General features: G+C 40.9%; 4 protein-coding genes across 11 annotated transcripts in view; 1 reads left to right on the top strand and 3 right to left on the bottom strand.

Annotated features, from left to right (window-relative positions):
- LOC148890252 (sodium channel protein type 8 subunit alpha-like) overlaps nucleotides 1–4,350 on the bottom strand; it is a 42,919-nt gene extending 38,569 nt beyond the window's left edge. For all 3 annotated transcript variants that reach the window (XM_089011119.1, XM_089011117.1, XM_089011118.1), the window contains exon 1: nucleotides 3,661–4,350. The gene's annotated coding sequence lies outside the window, so the exon portion shown is untranslated. The remainder of the gene's footprint in view (nucleotides 1–3,660) is intronic.
- Nucleotides 4,351–6,320: 1,970 nt separating this feature from the next.
- Nucleotides 6,321–9,025, top strand: LOC148890251 (thiol S-methyltransferase TMT1A-like). Its single transcript, XM_089009309.1, has 2 exons — nucleotides 6,321–7,558; nucleotides 8,680–9,025. Exons 1-2 carry the CDS (start codon nucleotides 7,061–7,063, stop codon nucleotides 8,911–8,913), a joined length of 732 nt encoding a protein of 243 aa, XP_088865435.1. The 5' UTR covers nucleotides 6,321–7,060; the 3' UTR covers nucleotides 8,914–9,025.
- A 150-nt stretch (nucleotides 9,026–9,175) lies between these two features.
- Nucleotides 9,176–16,938, bottom strand: atf1 (activating transcription factor 1). Of its 2 annotated transcripts, none has more exons than XM_089009307.1 (7): nucleotides 16,559–16,938; nucleotides 14,551–14,670; nucleotides 13,379–13,470; nucleotides 13,177–13,301; nucleotides 12,911–13,090; nucleotides 11,907–12,060; nucleotides 9,176–9,986 (listed from the first exon to the last, which is right to left on the bottom strand). In XM_089009307.1, exons 2-7 carry the CDS (start codon nucleotides 14,668–14,670, stop codon nucleotides 9,842–9,844), a joined length of 816 nt encoding a protein of 271 aa, XP_088865433.1. In that variant the 5' UTR covers nucleotides 16,559–16,938; the 3' UTR covers nucleotides 9,176–9,841. The 2 variants fall into 2 exon arrangements, with proteins under 2 accessions (XP_088865433.1, XP_088865434.1); XM_089009308.1 differs by having other exon boundaries at nucleotides 11,907–12,054; nucleotides 16,559–16,925.
- A 236-nt stretch (nucleotides 16,939–17,174) lies between these two features.
- Nucleotides 17,175–20,159, bottom strand: part of LOC148890249 (disco-interacting protein 2 homolog B-A-like) — a 35,358-nt gene continuing 32,373 nt past the window's right edge. For all 5 annotated transcript variants that reach the window (XM_089009301.1, XM_089009305.1, XM_089009303.1 and 2 more), the window contains one exon: nucleotides 17,175–20,039. In XM_089009301.1, the coding sequence (XP_088865427.1) occupies nucleotides 19,787–20,039 (253 nt within the window). In that variant the 3' untranslated portion in view covers nucleotides 17,175–19,786. The remainder of the gene's footprint in view (nucleotides 20,040–20,159) is intronic.

The following is a 20,159-nucleotide window of genomic DNA, read 5'->3' as shown; positions in this document are numbered from 1 at the left end:
TACTCGACAACCATCACATCCACCCGGAAGAGAAATGAACCGCGCTTCAAGTAACCCAACCTTTGGCACAACCTTCAAATATCCTTCCACCTATTGATCTACTTTCAAGGTGTTCCAAGGAAGACGCAAAAGCGCGGCCGGCAGCGTATGCACGCTATGCAACTTTACACCATTGTGGAAGAAAAGGGGCTAGTAGCCTGCCGCTTTTTTTAACGTCAATACGCTCATTAGTCCAGAGGACGACACGTCACAATGTGATTTGACCTTTGTCTTTTTTTGATGACCACCTGGGCAGATGGATAACTTTACAATGATTTATCAATAAAAATCAATCTTCAAGCAAAATGTATTACGAGTCATGTAGGTCAGAGACGACTAAGAAAAAAAGAATTGCTGAGTATGTCTCCCAAAAGCTTGTCGATGTGCCGCTGTGTCCTTTGTGCAGGGGAAAGACACACAGATGCACATCGCTGTCTGCATTCCATCATTTGACATACAGCCACTACATTCCGCTACCCCACCCCCACCCCAATTCCTTTAATTACCTATCAACCGATTGGAGCTGGCCCGATTTGGTACAAAAAAGAAAGATGCACCACAGTCACTTGAATCAGACACACACACACACACACACACACACACACACACACACACACACACACACACACAGCCCAGAATATAAAACGCTGATCTGTCATTCCCTGCAGTCATTTCTCATTGCTTCTACCACCAAAAAAAATACAAAAAAAACGCAAGCAGTGAAGAGCAAATTTAACTCAACTTGTGGACTTGAGGTTTGCCTTCCTAACTTAAAGGACAACTGACGTCTCCGGACAAGTTGTGTCCATAATTTGTAAAATCGCCTCAAATGACTTCTACTGAGCGTATTTTACAAAGATTCCACCGCATATAGCTATATTTTACATTTTAAGACTCACGCTGAATATTCCGGAAGTCTTGTTTTTGAGTTGGTGACGAGTACGTACGTGACGTCACTGAAGGAACGCCCCTCACCTACCTTGCATCACCTCAATGCATTTTGCGGTATTTTGTTTGGTCTGAAAACTTTGTGTTGATCCGTGGTGATGGCGAAATTAGAAGGAAAACACATAAATAACGCAACGGTGAATCGTATGTTACACCGAGACAAGTCTTTGACTTTCGCTGACAAAAATTCCAAGCTGAAAAATCGAAACATTTCCAACGGAGCTCTGGCACCATCTTCTGCATTTTCTGTGACGCTACACATCAGTCTTGATCCCTCAAAATGACCCGGTGGATCTTCTTTAATCGATTGCAAACATGTATGCTTTCCTCTTCAGAACTATTTGAATCATATTCATAACTGGATGTGTAACAAGAAAGCATCTTCTCCGAATCTGAAGCCATTGTTTTGATTCTCCAGCAAGTCTTGGCGTGACGTCACGAACTGGGGGCGGGACTTTCTGAAAATGCCCAATTTTTTTTGCAGATTTTGGACACTTTAAGTCATTTTTATTGGTGTTTTGCATTTGAATAAAAATATCAGTTTTGGGTATTTTAGATGCTATAAAACGTTTTTCTTATGTCAGTTAGGAAACAAAAAGGTGATGTCGGTTGTCCTTTAAGTGAAAATTGAAATTCACGTATGAATAAAGTATTCATCCCTTTATAAATTGAATTTAACATATTGATCATCCGAAATATTTTTCACATTTCTCATGTGAAAAGATTGAGAAAAGAGTGTGTGTACTTGTGACTTGGGCACTGTGATGTCATATTTAGTCGGCAGCAAGCGGTGGTACAAAGAAAAATGGCTGCCCCGGTGATAGATAAACACAGTTGGATTTTTCTGCTGAATTCATATGCCACAAAGGCAATATTTATTAAAATACAGTGAAGTGATTAGTATGCACATGTAAAACATATAAGAAAGACATGTCGTTTTATTCAGACTTCTCAGTTTAACTCATTCACTGCCATTCCTGAATTTATTCGGGAATTGAAAATATGACGTCAAGCGTCATTCCCAAATTTGTTCGGGTTTTGTTTTTTCATGCTTGGGTGCCGATAAAGCGCTGGCCATGGCCTCTGACAATGTTTTTCTTTTCCACAAAGGGGCAGCATTTCTTTTTTTTCCATGTTAGCATTTTGTTCCAGCTTTAGGTGTTGTTAAAGCGCTATTTCAACCAATATGTATATATCGCATTGTATTTTGGACAGCCGCCCTTATTTCAAGCTCATATAACTCCACCATATGATTTAGGAACTAGCTCTTAGAGAGTCCAAGGTTTTTAACGCTGTATTGAATGTTTATGAAGTCCTGAAACCCAATATTCTGTGGGTCCTGGAAATTTGAGTGACAATGACAAAAACCCTGGTACTGGAGTGGACACTTTTTTGCACATGGTCTGGCAGTGAATGAGTAAATTGAATTCCAGAAGAAACTTGGTTTTCACTGAATGTGTGAAAAAAATGTAACCAAACAGTTACAACAGCTTCTATAACGTTTCATCATTTCTAAATAATTAGATAATAACTAAAGCAATGTGCGGTTCATTTCCATCAATTACCCACCCCTCCCCCCTCACACACACACACACACACACGCACACACACACACACACACACACACAGACACACACTTCACTTCTTCAGGCATCACACCACTGTATTTTACCCAACTCTAGCAGGCATGTGTCCAGCATCCTCTAATAAGACTAGCTGCTAAAAATGATATGCATCATCTAACTTCCCATCCACACTGTTATTGGTGCATTTTAATTCATACATGGACCAGAAGCCAACTTTTTAGCATCAGAGAATGAACATACATGACCTGAAGCATTAGGATATTTTCCTCCCCTCGACAAGGATAGTAACCATATCCTCATCTTTAATCAGTACCCAAACAGACATTGAATAATGGCGTAGTGTCATTCAACGAAAATGACCTACTGCAGTGTGGTACATACAGTACAGTACATTGCTGCTATGGGACCACACTAACTCATATAGGACACCAAATATATCTTGATGACTCAAAGCAGCCCAAATCAGCGGAACCAGCTCCACACCGCAGAGACCATACATTTATAAATAATCCTCCTTAGAGCTATTTACCACACCCCAGCGGAGCACATGCGAGAGAAATGAACAAAAGGAGGGTGCCACTGTCGCTGTGAGCACTCCCAAAGTAAAGACGCATCTTTTTTTTTTGTGGGGGAGGGGGGCAATGGTGCAAAGATGGAGTGCTGAGGTGCAACAAACAAAATAACAACTAACGATAGAAAGGCATCATCTGAAATAGAAACAGGAGGGTCACTACAGCAAATGGGAGAAGTTTCATAACACTTTGTATCTGCGTATGTTGCGTGGATCAGTGTCATGTCTCTCCAAACATGCAAGGCCAACACCCCAAACAACATGCCGACTCTCATTATATCGCCGAGAAAGGAAAAGGGGTGGCCGGGAAACACTCCAAGCGAGGTGATTGTAATTGTCCTGCAATACCAAGAGTTTCGTGGGAGCCGGCGCCATTCCTCCGTGGGAGTCATGAAGGATGCTGAGAAGGGGGCGCGCTCTGCGGCAATGGGATGCAGACAGTGGCCAAAGTAGAACTGCGTCCCGCGCGGCGACCGAGCGATGACACAAAGCTCCTTAAACGTGTTCACTACTTACTTCCTAGCTCTTTAACAAGAATCCGCACGCCGTCCGGAGAAATGCAGGTGAAGCAAAGAGTGTGAGTCAACTGCGGCTGTCGCCATATTGATGCCGCTGCCGCCACTTCTCAAGCCGCTGCTGCTATCTTGGCTCGGCGCTCGCGAGGATGCCCTGCATAATTGATGACTCTGGGCAAATCGTTAGGGAGTGTCGGCAAATGCCTGCAGTCTCGTCAACGGACGAAAGACCGCAGCGACGCAGGCGATGCAAGTTATAAATGCGTTGAGTAGTCTGGACACAGTCAGGAACGGTCAACGTTAAGATGGATTTGCTTTGAGCATCCTTCAAAAGCGAGTCTTGGAAAGTAAATGATTTGATTGAAATGTTCTTAACCAGGAACAAGCGTTACAAGGTTGTACCTCCCTGGATCAATGCGAGCAGACTCTCTGTGGCAATAGAGGCACTGCATTAACGTGACGGCAATTTACCACCAGGTGGCGCTGTTTGCATTGCAATTTAACAGAGTCTCTCACCCAAAGTCATCAGCATACATGTTAAATCTCACGATTTGGTCAGGAGACTCCCGATTTTGACCACAATACTGTACTCACTTTATAAAACAGCTATTGACACAATACAGACGGTTCATTTGTAAGCTGAAACAAAAAACAAAATACATTTTTATACTAATTGAATTTATAAATTATATATAAATTTCCCCATTGTGGGACGAATAAAGGTATTCTGATTCTGATAAATAAACAATGAAAGCATGTTTGTGTTTTATTTACTTCTAATTCAGACTTTTGGATTTGGATTTGCCTTTATTAGTATCACAGTGGAGAAATTTACATTTCACAGCAGCAAAGTAGTGAAAGGAATGAAAGTAGAAAAACAAAATACTGTACATGAGCAGCTGGAAATGCAGCCACTCTCGCGGCGCCGTCTTGAAGTCAAAAGAACAAAAAAAAAAACGAAATAACAAATAATATGAAAGCACAAAGACACAGAGAGTCATTCATTCTTAAGCACTTTCTGTACCCTTTGTTACACAGCCGTCAGCAAGTGCTCTCATAAGCCTTGCTTTTTTTTTTGTTGTTTTTGTCTTGTTTTTGTGTTTTCTTTTGTCACTTTATGTTGTGCGTCGTGTGGAACGGATATGGATTGTTTGTCAGCATTTTTGGCCACAACAATCATCAAGGAGAAGACTGCGCTGAGCGGTTGCGCCTTTTCGGCAGCATGGATATGCCAGTACTGTTTTTGAATGGGAGGAATGTCGGAGCCATTTGACTGTCATCGCTGGACAGCTCTGGGGCCATTGTGTTTTTTTTGTTTTTTTTTTGCGCCTGTAATGGGCAGCATCTTCACAGCCCCGATTTCATCTAGAACTGCTTCATGTCATCACAAAGAGGGTACAGCAAGTCCTGAAGAATGAATGACTGTGTCTTTGTGTTGTCATATTTGTTATTTTTGTTTTTCCCAAGATGGCGGCGCGTGAACACGCAGCGGCTCCCCTCTCCCGGCAAATTGGTGTTTTCATGTTTATTATGTTTGTTAAAGTCATTATAAGTGCCTTGCATTCCGGGTCCGAGACGACAGTAATTTCATCTGTGCTGTATGTCATGCATATTAGCATATTTGACAATAAAGCTGACTTTGACTTGACTTTGATAAGCAGTTTTGTAAAAATCATATTAGTTTAACATGAACCACAGAGTCGTGAGTATGAAAATCTCCCGATTTATGATTTCTGAAACTTAACGTGTATGCATCAGGACAAAAATAACTTTAGTTGAATAAAGTGAAAGAATAAAGATGAGATACAAAGGAAATTATCGAAAAAAAGAACTGAAATGAGTTACTGATTCACAGTTCCTCAAAATCTTCTGGTACTTTTATATATTAATGTATCTATTCACTCAGTTATCCATCCAAGGAGTCCAAGATGGCGCCCGAGTAGGCAGCCGTCAGCAAGTGCTCTGATGAGCCTTGCTTTTTTTTGTTGTTTTTGTGTTTTCTTTTTTCACTTTGTGTTGTTGTGCGTCGTGTGGAACGGATACGGATTGTTTTTCAGCATTTTTGGCCACGACATTCATCAATGAGGAGACACAACTTGCGCTCAAAATTATCTTACTCGCACAAAACAACATGGACGAAAAAAAACATTAACCTTCCAAATAAATGATTTACGCTAACAGATATTCACCTTGCAGGGTGGAGTCATCTTTTTTCTCGAGCACGTTGCCCCGCAGCCATCGATGTGGACATATTTCTTCTATCAGACGCTGGAGCCTGTGTGCAGCTACTTCCATGATGAAAACATTCGGGAAACGTGCGCACATCTGGAGGCTGCCAACTTCTCAGACCTCGAACTACAACATCTGGACGCGCCAATTGTTTTCTCCAGCACACCATACGTCTTGGGTATATGGTATTAAGTCTGACCTGACACTGGAGGTCATCTCTCATCCATAATTCCGATTGCCAGGCACTCTTTATTTTTTTTCATTCAAGGATTCGGAGACATTTTTTAATATCTTTGTTTTTGATGGACTTGAAAGCCTACTTATCAATGTATTACAAGTTATGTCCTCACACTTTTGAGGTTTTTAAAAGGAAGCCAAGTTATAAGCCAAGTCACATGATTCAATGTTGGCCAAAAATTGCACTCATGAGGTAGACGTCAAAGTTAACTTTTTATGTCAACTTCAAAACTTTATCAAAATCCAGAAACATTCTATTCACCAAGGGGACTGGTTGAGTGACAATAGCGAGATTATTTTGAACACAAAGCATTGATGCCCAGATGCGAATCTATTTTATTTTGAAGGCGGGAAAAGTAGGTTGGTGGTACGAATCGGAACAATTGTTGTGGATGCTGACTTGATTTTTTTTCTCCAAATTGATGGCTGGGTTGGCTTCAGTAAACAAGGTTTCATTTTGAACCCAGAGCACTGACGTCCAGACAGGCATTTATTTTATTTTGAAGGTGGACAACGTAGATTGGTGGCAAATGTCGAAATAATCGTTGTGGATGCTGACTTTTTTTAACAGAAGGCTGGCTTGGCCTCTTGAAATAGTCTCATTTTGAACCCAAAGCACTGACGTCCATGCACGATTGTATTTTATTTTGAAGGTAGGAAACGTAGATTGTTGGTCGGAATCAGAACAATCGTTGTGGATGCTGACTTGATTTTGTTTTTACTGAAGGCTGGTTTGGCTTCATTAAACAAAGTTTCAACTCCGGTCAAAATGTGGTTTGTATTAACAGGTGAAGCGCGTCACACATTAGGAGATTAGTTCGTGAGTAATCTCTAAAGAGGTATTATTTTCTTTCGTTCTCGCGTGAGTAATCTCTAAAGAGGTATTATTTTCTTTCGTTCTCGCAAGTCTCAATTGACGCTAAATCCCATCAAAGATGAAGTCTTTTGTCTTGAAAGCGTGCAGGTTGATGTGCCTGTTTTTGATTTTGCCTTTGCGACTGGCGGATGCGTTGGGTTTACGCAGCGCCTACAAACGTTTCTTTCCACTGATTGTCTACAACATGACATTTTCGTATAACGACAAAATGCATCGCGCGAAGAAGGAGCTCTTCCGGAACGTGTGCGGTTTTGCCAACCGAGACGGTTCTCTGCGCCTGCTTGAGATCGGCTGCGGGACCGGGGCGAACTTCCAGTTTTACCCGTACGGATGCACGGTGCTTTGCGCGGACCCCAACCCGCATTTCGAAATTTACCTGAAGAGGAGCATGGACGCCAACAAGCACCTGAGTTATGAGACCTTTCTGGTCGCCTCTGCGGAGGACATGAAGGAGCTGGACGACGAGTCTATGGACGTGGTGGTGTGCACGTTGGTGCTGTGTTCCGTCAGGGACGTGAAGTTGGTTCTTCAGGAGGTCCTGCGTGTGCTGAAAACGGTAAGCATCCGCAGCTGCAAGAAATTCGGTTATCACAAAAATGAAATCAGATGCCACGCACACTGTTAAATAATAGGCTAAAAAAGCAAAACTGCAAAGACTGCTTGTTCAACTTGCAGGTGGAATTAACCATTACATTTGAAATATGAATAAAGGTGTGCCTGTTGAAAAAGCAGGGTGGACACCTTCTGAGCATGTGGCTGTGTTCAGAAATATTAATTAAAGCATGATAAATAGGAGTGGTCACACACCTGTCGCGGCTTTAATTGGCTCTCACTGACCCAACGAGAGTTGATGTTCTAATTGGCTTACATTGGGAAATATTGCAACACCGATATGACTAATCTGAATACCGAGATATAATAAAATCCAACAATGCTGCAACAAAGAACAGTAAAAACTGAGTTTTTGAGCAGAAACCTGTTCGCAAACCATTTCCCATTATAAGCAATGTAATATCTGTCTGCTTTTTTTAATTGTGACTGAACAATACAAACACGCTTGGTCTCAATGGAACGCAACACGATATTAATGCATCGTTCACAATTAGACGTAACACAAAGTGACGTGTAATTAAGCAGATGGGACTCGATTGGTGCATTCAGGTGCGCTCGGTTAGGACAAAAACCCAATTTTGGCTGCAAACCGAGGCATTAAAAATGAACTTTTTGGTCGAAAACCGAATTAATTCATTTTTTTCTGATGAAAGAAGAGATTCCAAGGTTTCTTACACTGAATTGAATGTTTATGTTGTCCTAAAACTCAATGTTATGTTGGTCCTGGAATTCAAGTGACAATGACAAAAACCCTAGCAATGGAGTGGACAGACATTTTGGCACATCATCTGGCAGTGAATGAGTTAAGGAACAATAAAAACATATTCCTGACAGCCTTTTTTCATTTGTCAATGGCCTAAATTCCATTTTAATCTATTACAGGTGACACTGGGTGGGGGATGTGGGAGGGGGCATCTTATACTGGAGGTATTATCATTCAAACCCGCTGGTAAACGCATTCTTCTGTGCAACCAAAATTACACAAGCACAACATGAATTCAGACGATAAGAAAGATTTGGTGATGGACAAAAATGTCTAAACACGAATATTGTCTTATCTTCCAGGGTGGAGCCTTCTACTTTATGGAACATGTGGTGTCAAAGCCTTCAACTTTCACTTTTTTCCTCCAACACACACTCGAACCTTTGTGGTTCATTATCAGTGATGGCTGCGTGATTACAAGAGCTACATGGAAAGATCTGGAGTCAGCCGGCTTTTCTCAGGTTCACCTTAACCACTTTGAGGCGCCAGTGACTTCAGTGATACGGCCCCATATTATGGGCTATTCCATTAAATGACATTTCAAGACTTGACCATTCTTATCCTGCGTGGATGGACAAACAAACCTCTTGAGCATTTTATTCACCCCCTTTCAATTCTATGCACAAACAGCAAATCATTAGACTCCAAAATGCTCATCTTAGTGACAAATACATAAGTTTTTTTTTAATCGATACGTTTTATATGACTTTCTGAAAAAATGGCCCATGACAGAAAAAGGTTGCCTGGCGCTCACTGAGATGTTCACTTCGTCCCCCAAAAAATGATTAGCAAACAGTGTGAAAATATACATTATTTACTTACAGAAAGAGCAACATTTCATACACTGTTCCACAGCCACTCTCCTTTCCATGAGGAAAAAAATGTCACCCTCTAGACAACTGTACAAAAAAGAAAGAAAGAACAAATGTGGTCCAGATTGTCTAAAACAGTAAAGGCCAATGAACAATCACACAATATTTCTTTTACCCTTTATATCCCTTTGCACAAAGATAAGGAATGTAAACTGTAACATTTCCTTATTGGGAATACGAGAAATTTCTGTGCAGCAAACATGTTCTTATAGAACTAATACAGTCATTTCTGTAAATGCTGTTGGTAGAACAAAACAAAAAAGCAAAAACAGCATTTTTTTTAAAAACAAGAACATTTAGAAATTCATCAACTTTTAGAAATTGAGAGTCAAAAAGCAAAAGCTCATCATTACAAACCTCCCAGTTTAAAAATATACACAACTATAAATGTTATAGCATTAGTTTAAAAAAAAGGAGCTGGAAAATGTCCAATTTCTTTTTTTTTTATGTTTAGATATAGGTATATATCATTGCTATATTGAGCGGAGTAAAAAGATCGTGGATCTCAACCTGAAGCATTCCCAGAAACATGAGCGTCAAAAAAAAAAGCCCAGAGGGGTTCCCGCACAGTCTCTGCACACCATCGTGCAATTTATCCTGTTTTCACACAATAAAGTTCCTTTAAACTTTTGAGTTCCTCAATCAGGGTTTTGTTTTGGTTCTCGAGCACTGCCACTCGATTCTCAAGGCATTTGACGTATTCCTTTTTCTTTCGCCGACACTCCCGGGCCGCTTCCCTGTAACAAAGAAGAAGCGGCAAAGTAATCAATCCAACAAAAAACTTCCCCACTGCCACCAAAAAAAAAAAGACCATATGTCTCTAAGATTTTTTTGGGGGTGGCCATTTTAAGATAACTCATTCACTGCCATTCACAAATTTATACGGGAATTGAGAATATGACGGAGAGCCATTTCCCGAATTTGTTTGGGTTTTGCTTTTTCATGCTTCGGTGCCGATAAAGTGCTGACCAGACCTCTGGCAATGTTTTTCCCTTCCGCGAGGGGGCAGTATTTTCCTTTTTGTCGATTTTAGCGCTTTGTTCCACCTTCAGCTGTTATTAAATGAATAAAATGCAATTCACTTCTCCTTGAGTGTCCCCCAGAAACTTCTCCACAAACTTCACGTCGTCCAGAATTCTTCAGCCCGGATCATCACCAGAACCTCATCTTTTCACCATATCACCCCCGTCCTCCAAGAGCTCCACTGGCTCCCCGTCAAATATAGAATCAACTTCAAAATTCTTCTTCATACATTTGAAGGACAACTGACGTCTCCGGACAAGTTGTGTCCATAATTTGTAAAATGGCTTCAAATGACTTCTACTGAGCGTATTTTAATAAGATTCCACCGCATATAGCTATATTTGACGTTTTAAGACTCGCGCTGAATATTCAGGAAGTCTTGTTTTTGAGTTGGTGACGAGTCCGTACGTGACGTCACGAAAGGAACGCCCCTGATGGAAAAAAAGACGCATTGTACGCTGTACTTGTTTGGTCTGGGGACCTCGTGTTGCAACCAAAGGCCGCCAGAAGAGGGCGTCCAAGCTCCATATAAGGAATTTATCAGCCTGTGGAAACGGAGGTGGCCACAGGAGGTCGCCATTTTGTGCCTCTTTTTTGTTGAGACATCTCCCCTCAATGTTGCCTCATAATGGCACGGAATAAATTCTTTAATCGATTGCAAACATGTATGCTTTCCTCTTCAGAACTATTTGAATCATATTCATAACTGGATGTGTAACAAGAAAGCATATTCCCCGAATCTGAAATCCTTGTTTTGATTCTGCAGCAATGCAAGACGTCTTGGCGTGACGTCACAAACTGGGGGCGGGACTATCTGAAAATGCCCAATTCGCAGTTCAATTTTTTTGCCGATATTGGACACTTTAAGTCATTCTTATTGGTGTTTTGCATTTGACTAAAAATATCATACTGCGTGTTTTGGGTATTTTAGATGCTATAAAACGTTTTTCTGATGTCAGTTAAGAAACAAAAAAGTGACGTCGGTTGTCCTTTAAAGCTATCCATAACCTTGCCCCCCCATACCTATCTGACCTTCAAATTTATATTCCCTCTCGTTCCCTCAGATCCTCTTCTACCTCCACCTCTGTGTGCCCCCCTCCCTGCCCGTCTCAGCACGATGGGGGACGGAGCTTTCAACTGCTCTGCCCCCAAACTCTGGAAGTCACTTCCTCCCAACAGTCATAACAACAATCTACTTATAATTGTATTGTATTTATTGTATTCTATTTGTGATTGTATTTTATTTATTATAGTACCTATGCTTGTCTGTGACTGTAAAGTGTCATTGAGAGCTTTGAAAGGCGCTTAAAATGAAATGTATTCTTTTTATTATTATTATTATTAAAGCGCTATATCAACCAATATGTATGTATTGCATTGTATTTTGGACAGCCACCCACATTTCAAGCTCATAACTCCAGATCCAAATAATTTAGGAATTAACTCATTTTTTCCCATTAAATAAGAGTCTAGGGTTTCTAACGCTGTATTGAATGTTTATGTAGTCCTAAAACTCAATATTCTGTGGGTCCTGGAATTCGAATGACAATGACAAAAACCCTGGCACTGGAGTGGACACATTTTTGCACATCGTCTGGCAGTGAATGAGATCAAAGATACTGAATGCAAATCACCTGTTTTTTGCAAGCCTAATCTCCCGCTTCATCGTTGGATCCTCGCTTTTGCTCTGTGGCAATCCCAAAGACGAAGCCATCACCAAGGCCTGGGGTAGTGAGCCGGAGGTGGGCGTGGAACGAATCTGGTACGTTTGGACTTCTCCCCCTGCATCTTAGAAAAACAGCAACATGATTGTGGTCACAAGTGTGATGACTAAAGAACGGCTGACGTTTTTGGTACGCTTGTGCAAGATGTAAACAAGTCATTTGAATACATCATCCGAGGAAAAAAAAATCAATCGACAATTCATTTTCAGGCTATGGTAATGCAATCAGCTGGGGGTGGTTAATACAATCATTTTATTGATTAGGTTTTCAGGAAAACTTACAAATTCAAAGTGCAGCCTTGCTGATCTGCATTGGTTTCACTAACTTTGAATCTTGGTGGAAGTCCTGAACTCCGCAACTTGTCTTAAACACAGCATTCAGATTCGATATGCATGGATGCTTCTGTGTGTGTGTGTGTGTGTGTGTGTGTGTGTGTGTGTGTGTGTGTGTGTGTGTGTGTGTGTGTGTGTGTGTGTGTGTGTGTGTGTGTGTGTGTGTTTTCTCTCACTCTCTCTCTGTCTGCCTTTCTCTTTACTGTTTAACCACTGCTGGGTTCTTGAGCAATCACGTGGCTTTAACCGAAAACGCCATTTTGTTTTTGGGAGAACGGCCTCACTCTCTCTCTGTCTGTAACCCCACCCCCCACTGCTGCGTTCTTGACCAATCACGTGGCTTTAACCGAAGACTGGGGGCGGACAAAAACATTGGCCACCATTTTCTTGTTCGGAGAACGGGCTCGTTCGTGAACGACACATTACTAATTGTGGCAGCTCCGTGTGTATCTCGAAAAATAGTTTGTATGCCAAGGTAAAATTTTCATAAATGTAACGTTTGTAAACCGAAAAGTTCGTAAGCCAAGGGGTTTGTAACCCAAGGTCCCACCAAAGGCGCCGCCAAATGAAATCACGGCTCACCCTGTACAACCATCTGGTTACTCGGTACCAATATCTGCTGGCCGTCAGGGGTCTGAGCATACTGGAGGATCGTCGTGCCTTGCTGGCCTCCGGTAGGGTTGGCCATGGCAACTTGAAGTTCCTGAATTCCATCAGGTCCGGGATTCGTCAACTGGATGGTTCCATTTGGTGTTACGGTAACTGGAATAAGCATAAAATGCATGCAATTAAAATTAAGAAATGTTTTTTTTGCGCAGTGTGTTGTGCGGTAAAGGAATGTTTCATACTATACTGGCCGGTGGTGGTCTGATAGATGGGGGCGGGTATGGTTACGCCCGTAACCCCCGTGGTTGAGCTGTCCTTCCCCTCGCTGTGCGTGACGCCCTCAGATGAAAGTTCATTTAGGATTTTTCTAATGAGTGAAGAAGAATCAGACTGTCAAGCACTTTTCTGTGTCGTTGGTTGACGAGGAGCTTTTGGGTTTCTCACCTGTATGACGGTCGCCGAGCCAGGAGTTCTCGGGTCTTTTGCGGTGTGGTTCCACTTTCTGACGAATCCTGGGAATCGTCAGTATCTGAACCCTGTGGCAGAAAAGTGTGGCAAGTCGTCATCACAAAGATTTTGACTGATGGTCTGTTTGATACTAGTATGGTGGATACGCGACAGGACACCATGGATGTAATTTGAGATTACCAGTTCTTTTTGATTTTTATTTGTGCCAAATACAGTGATACCTTGGCTTACGAACCTTGGCTTACGAACTTAATTGGTTCCCAGAGTGTGTAAGGTGAAAAGTGTGTATCCCAAAAATTAATTTCCCATAGGATACCATTAAAATGAGAATAATCCGTTCCCAGGTCCCCATAAAACATGATTTTCTACTTTCTAATTTTCTAAGCCTTAAAACTACACAAAATATACCTTAATGAATGTGCTATAGTATTATAATTAAAGGAATAAACTGAAAAAGTTGTGGCAGATATTTTAGTCAGTTGATACTTGATTTATTATTTACGTATATTTCTTTTCTATGATTGTTTTTTTTGTTTTGTGAAATTATTGTTGAAAATCAAAGCTTTACATTAATTTCCTTCGTTCAGCGGAGGGATCGGCGCTAGCGAACGGTCTGCAAATGGATGGATACATGGCTTGAGGAGACAAAAGGACACGCAACATGCCAATGTGGAATTGGGAGTCACGGTTTGGAATTGAAGTGGATTTACGTTGGACATTAGTCTTATTTTCCATCAATGGATGCTACAGCTTCATGTTAGCTTTCAAAACTTAGCCTGTAGCAGACGTGTGCACATTTTCAGCATGACATCTGTAATCCATGTAAGGACACTTTGATCCTTTGCTCTTTCATCTAGAACTGCTTCATACTACAAAGAGGATGCAGAAAAGTGCTTAAGATTCTGTGTCTCATGTGTTATTATTTTGTTGTTTTGAATACAAGATGGCCCTGCGAGTGATCAACGCCTACATTTTATTCTTCTTCCTTTCATTTGCAGCTGTGAAGTGGCAATTTCACAATTGTGAGACTAATAAAGGATTTTTGATTCTCATCAGACCATTTTTGGATTGATATTGTTATTGAAATAAAAATACATCAATATATTGGGATGGAAGATGTTGACATGGCAAAGTGGCCATGGTCTGACCTGGGAAGTCTGTGTCTGTGGAGCCTGAATGACTGACTGTGGAGACTGGATCACTCCTTGAACCTGTAGCTGGCCCCCTGGCAGCTGGACGAGGGTCACAGGAGAACCACCAAGTGACATCTTGGAAAAACAACAGGTAACATGAAAAATAATAAACATGCTTTGTCTTGAAAACCATGTCAATTATTTTGACACTTTGTTCAAATGTCATGATGAAAAGCGAACAGTTTACGATTTAACTGTAAGAACAGTTTGGACTGTTTGTGTTTTCTAATGTTCAGTTGTTAGTATTGTATTGAGCAATTCTGAGAGAACTCCCATCACACCACAACAAGAAGCACACAAACTGAAATGAGGAAGGTATAATCTGTCGCATAAGGAGAAAAAAATAAAGAAAATGCGAATGGGGGAGAGAGTAGTGAGGAAAGTCATATCCTGAGCAATTCAGGAGACGGCAATTATTTTCGTCTTGCGTCAAACATTTTTTCAGTGATAATTGTTTCTAGTTAAAAAGGAAACACGGACACTTGATAACAAAAATTCTTCTGCTTAGTGTCTGACGTCTCACTTCAGGATGTTAATGCTTCCTTTCAAAAAAGTGTCAAAACAATTCACTGGGAAAAGCAAGACATGCAGAATGATACAGTACTTGAAACAGAAAAAAATGCCAGGCATATTTTTCACAAAACTGGAAACTAATGATGGGTGGGACCATGTATGAAATTGAAAAAGGTGAGAGTATATTGTTTACAGTACAAGGGGTTAAAACTATATATAATGAACTTCAAAGCATCCATTTTCCAATTTGCAAGAGTATCCAGAGAAAACCCGTGCAGGCTCACGACGCACTGGAAGGCTTCAACTGGAATCGAACCCAGCACCTTTGCACTGTGAGTGCGACATATAAATGAGTCGCTCACTGTGCAGCCCACTTCAAAGCATAAAACCAAATTGAAGCAATGTTGATTTTACATCTTTATTGATAGTTTGATTGGTTCAGCGATAGGAAAAATTAGTAATGTTCAGGAGCAAAAGAAAATAACGTGATGTCATGCAATTAAAATGTCATGCAATTAAAATAATTCAATTCAACCCCGGCATTCAAAGTTGTAAGCACCACTGGAGTGAAAATTCCCTTTAAGGGGGAGGAATCGGTAAATTATCTTGGTAAATAAAGGTCATTTGGATAGTTTTAGGTGACCTGGCCTTTGAAAACAATTCTCACAATACTATAAGCTTCAAAGCACGACGATGTTTGAAGTTCACAGTTGTAACCACATTTGGAGAAATAAGGTGGATGCATGGGTGTGATTGTCAGATCAATTTTAACAATAATATGATGTGATACTTTAAGCATTATTACAAGTAACAGCAAGCACCATTTTCCGATTGGCACAAAGGCAATTTTCTAACCACTAAAAAATATGGTCCTTCAATAAATTGACAGCTACCGGAAAAAAATGAGGTGTTGCCCATTTGAGTACAACTCTGGACCCTTAAATCGGTGGTGGGCCCGATTTATCTATGTAGTTTAAGAACCCCCAGACCCCCTTTCGCCTCGTTGAAAGTTGGTGTGTCCAACATTTGAAAAAGAGGACCAAAACAACCGAATGAAAACGTTAGCAAAGAAACGTTCCAAATAATCTTGCGACGGCGTCGATTTTGCCTCGCTAACGCCCGATGCAAAAAAGGACACAATAAAAGCAGATGCTGACTCTTTCAATCGCTCAAATCAACAGTTATTGAAGCACGCGCAAGACAAGTCCCGCCACTGTGCTTCACAGGACGGACGAACTTGTGTAAGTCTCTGGTGAGCCAATGTGTGCAACTCTGTCACTGGCATTCGGTTGGCCGCGTCAAGAGACGTCAGCGACACGGGGGAGCCATTAAACGAACTCCACCTTACCTTATTCGTGAGGCGCAGCGGAGTTAAACGAAGCAACAGCCGCCATTACGACCACGGCGGAGAAGGCGGCGACCGAAAATGCAACAGCCGGGTTTGACTTACCTTTCAAAGGCCACCGAACAGCTCCCGATCACGGGGTAGGCTTCGGAGAATTCGTATTTTGACTTTCACGCTATAAACACAGAAGAAAGTTACTCCGCGAGTTTGGCCGAAATCCCTTTTAACACAGATTTATAAATACAACCAGATACACGAGGCTTGTATCCAGCCCGAAAGTGTTCACAAAATATCTAAGATCAATAAGTGTCCGCCAGAAAAAAAACTGACGTCATAAATTTGGGCCTCGTACGGCAGTCTCTGTGACAAAGTACGTCACAGAGGATGGAGCACGTCACCCCGCCCTCCGCCCGCCCCCTTTTCTTGTTTCTTGCGGTTGAACGGCAGCTCACGTCCACGAAGTTACACTAGCGCCACCCTGGACCAACTCCGTCATTACACACGTCATTTGTTAAGTACAGAACCACCCATCCATCTCAGTCATCCATTCGTCTGAAACGTTTATCGATAACAGTTTTGGGTTTTTCATTATTGTTTGTTTTTATTATTTTATTTTTCTTCTAAAAAAATTGTAATGTTTCAACGTCCTTTCAAAATAAACGCATCACTGCAAATATCAGGACTGAACAGAAAGTGCAAACCACTGCACGGGCTCACCAGACATGATTAAATGTTGTTTTTATTACTGATTTTTTTTCCGTATACCTCTTACAGTATAAAACAAAAGGACAACTGAGCAACTCATAAAATAACAAACGGGTTGTACCACCTGGATTTCTACACTACATTGAGTTCAATTGCCTCCTTCCATGTCATCACATTTTCATGGACCAGAATTTATATTTAATATTTAGACAACATGCTGAGGGTGCATATACAATATCAACAAAACAACTCAAGATTAATACCGCCCTAAGTACTTTGAAAACGTGATCAGTGACTTCATGGTAATTAAAAATTTATCAGCATCGTTGACCAGATTGTGCAGGCTTGAACAAAACTGCACAGTCATCAGGTTTGCATAGTGTGTAAGAAATGACAAAGAAGAGAAGGAAGTCAAAATAAGACATGTTGCTATCTTAGTAATGTAAGTTGAATGTATATGGATAGTATCTGCTCCTCTTTGTTCATAAACTTGATTGGAAATTTCATGATTTGCACCAAGGGACCACCTGGTCCATCCCTGTTTAGCTGAGTTTGGTTCCCTGAATATATACGAACATATCCACGATTGCTCTACTACTATTTCTATATCCCATTCTCACTTTTTGTCTCAAGATGAGATGCAGTTCACATCATGTTTGTGCCATGCAAACATTCCGCTGCCACAATGGGACACGTCGTTAAAGCAAAAAGTGAAAAATGACAATTTCTTCCATCTGGACTTCGACATGGAGTGAAGCCGAATGACAAGTTTTGCAAACTTCCCAATGCATTCCATGAAACATGAAATGCAGGATAAAACACATCTTGACGTGACTTACAGTACAGTATGTTGTCGACAGTGCAAAGCGCTGCTTTTCAAGGGTTATAGCTTGCAGTGATATTGCTAACATCGTGTTAGACAGGTTGTAATGCAACTTTGAAAAACATCTACATTTAAAAAGTTAAAAGTTCATCACTAAGATAATATCGTCCAGGACAAAATTGCTACAAATGATGGTAAAGAAAAGCACACAATTGCAGGTCATTGGCACACACCTGTTAATGTAAATAATGTCCCGCCTCACACTAATTCAATTGATTTTAGTCAGGTTGTGCCACGAAAGCAAGTTACAGATCCAACGGTGAAGAATACACGACTTGCTGCTGATCACCCCAATAGAGAAACTTAATGAAACTGCAAATAAACCTTCACAACGTTCCACAAAGACGAAACATTGAAATGACTTTAAAGTGAAGGAGGAAGGGTGCCGTCCTTGACTGCACTTTAATAAAACACACATCATAAATTTGGTGCACTTATTTTGAAAATTTGGAAAAGTAATGACAAAATAACCTGTAAACAGACATTGGATGGTTTCTCACATTATCGTGACCCGTCTGGACCTCTAATTGCTCCTGATGTAGTTATTCAGCCTGTGCACAAGTTGGTTTGTTACCTCGCTCATCGTCAGCGTGCGATTGGCTAAACAAGGCGATGGTGGAAAGCACTTTCAGTGCTGGGAAGGTAGAAAGGCGCATTTTTCGTGCCGTTTTTTATTACAAATGTTAAAAATGCTTTTTTAAATGGCATTAAATAGTAACAGCCTTTCTGTAAAACTCATGAGCCCCTCATGCCTGATGATATATTCCTGAAATGGTACATATAATGCCTTATTGTAATAAAATAGATGTTTTTGAAGAAAGTGCAAGGTTACATGTCCATTGATGATTTACAGATATTTATTTTGACTGCCTGTCACGTGACTCATATTGCATTTTTCCTTAAATGGGTTCACTCTTATTTACAGTCTTTCTGTGACCATCTTGCAGCCAAACCAACCATCTAGGGACATTATTATTTTTTTCATACATTTATACACTTAAAAGTATCTTTACAGTAAGAGTATCGAAAATACAAAGAGGCTTTGAAGTACAGTACAGGCCTCTTATTTGAATCCTTTGGCTGTCTATCAGGATTGCCAATAAAAGCCAAAAAAAAAAAATAAACAGCCATTAAAAATAGATTTATTCAAAGGAAGAAGAGGAATGTATGGCTGAAAGTCTATAAGGCAGGAAATATTGTATTTCAGGGTAGGAAAGCTGTGAAAAGATTTGGCTTCAAGATCATTTCATCTAACTAAACGAACAAAGTTGTTCGTAACACAATTGTTGTCAAAGCTTAGTAAAAAACAATTAAATTAAGGGAAACAACACCGGCTCAGTACATGCATGCGTGTGCATTTGTTTAAAAGCTGCATGTAAAAAAAAATATTTCAAGTTGTGTAGTAGCTCTTTCAATCAGTGTCACCGCTATGAGGAACGTGTTTCAAGAGGTGTGTGGACATGATTCTTTTTTTTCCTTACAGGCAAGAAACAGGATTTTTTAAAAATGGCCTTATGTGGTCAGGCTAACCAACAAGGACTTTTTTTGTGGGGGCTCCTTTGTAATCAAACACTCCTGGCAGCTGGGTATTGATGCTTCGGAATGACTTTCATAAATCTATCAATAAAACACAGTGAGGATCCAAATATGACAGGTCCAGTCACAGACATGCAGTGGGTTTGTCACTCGGTAGTGGGGCGGTTCTGTGACGTGCACGCCAACCAGGCCAAGATGGCGGCAAGCGCTTACATATTGTAAGCAACATAAATGGGATCCAGCTGGTCTGCCAAGAAGGAGTCACGAAGGTGCATGCGTTGCTTCTCACCCCTGGAGTTGATGGGTATGACTCCGGGGTCCACAATGACAACCACGCCCACAATGAGGTGGTGCTCCTCCAGGACCACGTTTGTGATCAGAGGCACCAGGTCCAGCGCGTCCTGTTCTGAACCGCAAAGTTCCGACACCACCACCAGCAGGTTGGTCCATGTAAACACAGCACTGGGTACAACAAGATTATTGAATTGTTTATTAGCATTAACTCATTCAATGCCAGATAATGTGCCCGGGTTTTTGTCATTTTCACTCAAATTCCAGGACCCACAGAATATTGAGTTTTAG

Source organism: Hippocampus bargibanti, linkage group LG12, assembly GCF_051943395.1.
Source record: "Hippocampus bargibanti isolate YZ-2025 linkage group LG12, ASM5194339v1, whole genome shotgun sequence".
NCBI classification, from domain to species: Eukaryota; Metazoa; Chordata; class Actinopteri; order Syngnathiformes; family Syngnathidae; genus Hippocampus; species Hippocampus bargibanti.
The sequence above is the reverse complement of the archived record's forward strand: the minus strand, read 5'-3'. Positions and strand labels throughout refer to the sequence as shown.

Bases quoted from the DNA above. Each gene is read 5' to 3' on its own strand.
- atf1 (XM_089009307.1), bottom strand. From the start codon at position 14,670: ATGTCACTTGGTGGTTCTCCTGTGACCCTCGTCCAGCTGCCAGGGGGC. The intron at 13,302-13,378 runs GTGAGAAACCCA...TTCACTCATTAG, and splicing joins GCTCGGCGACCGTCATACAG to AAAAATCCTAAATGAACTTT. The intron at 9,987-11,906 runs GTGATTTGCATT...TCTTTGTTACAG, and splicing joins ATTAGGCTTGCAAAAAACAG to GGAAGCGGCCCGGGAGTGTC.
- LOC148890251 (XM_089009309.1), top strand. From the start codon at position 7,061: ATGAAGTCTTTTGTCTTGAAAGCGTGCAGGTTGATGTGCCTGTTTTTG. The intron at 7,559-8,679 runs GTAAGCATCCGC...CTTATCTTCCAG, and splicing joins TCCTGCGTGTGCTGAAAACG to GGTGGAGCCTTCTACTTTAT.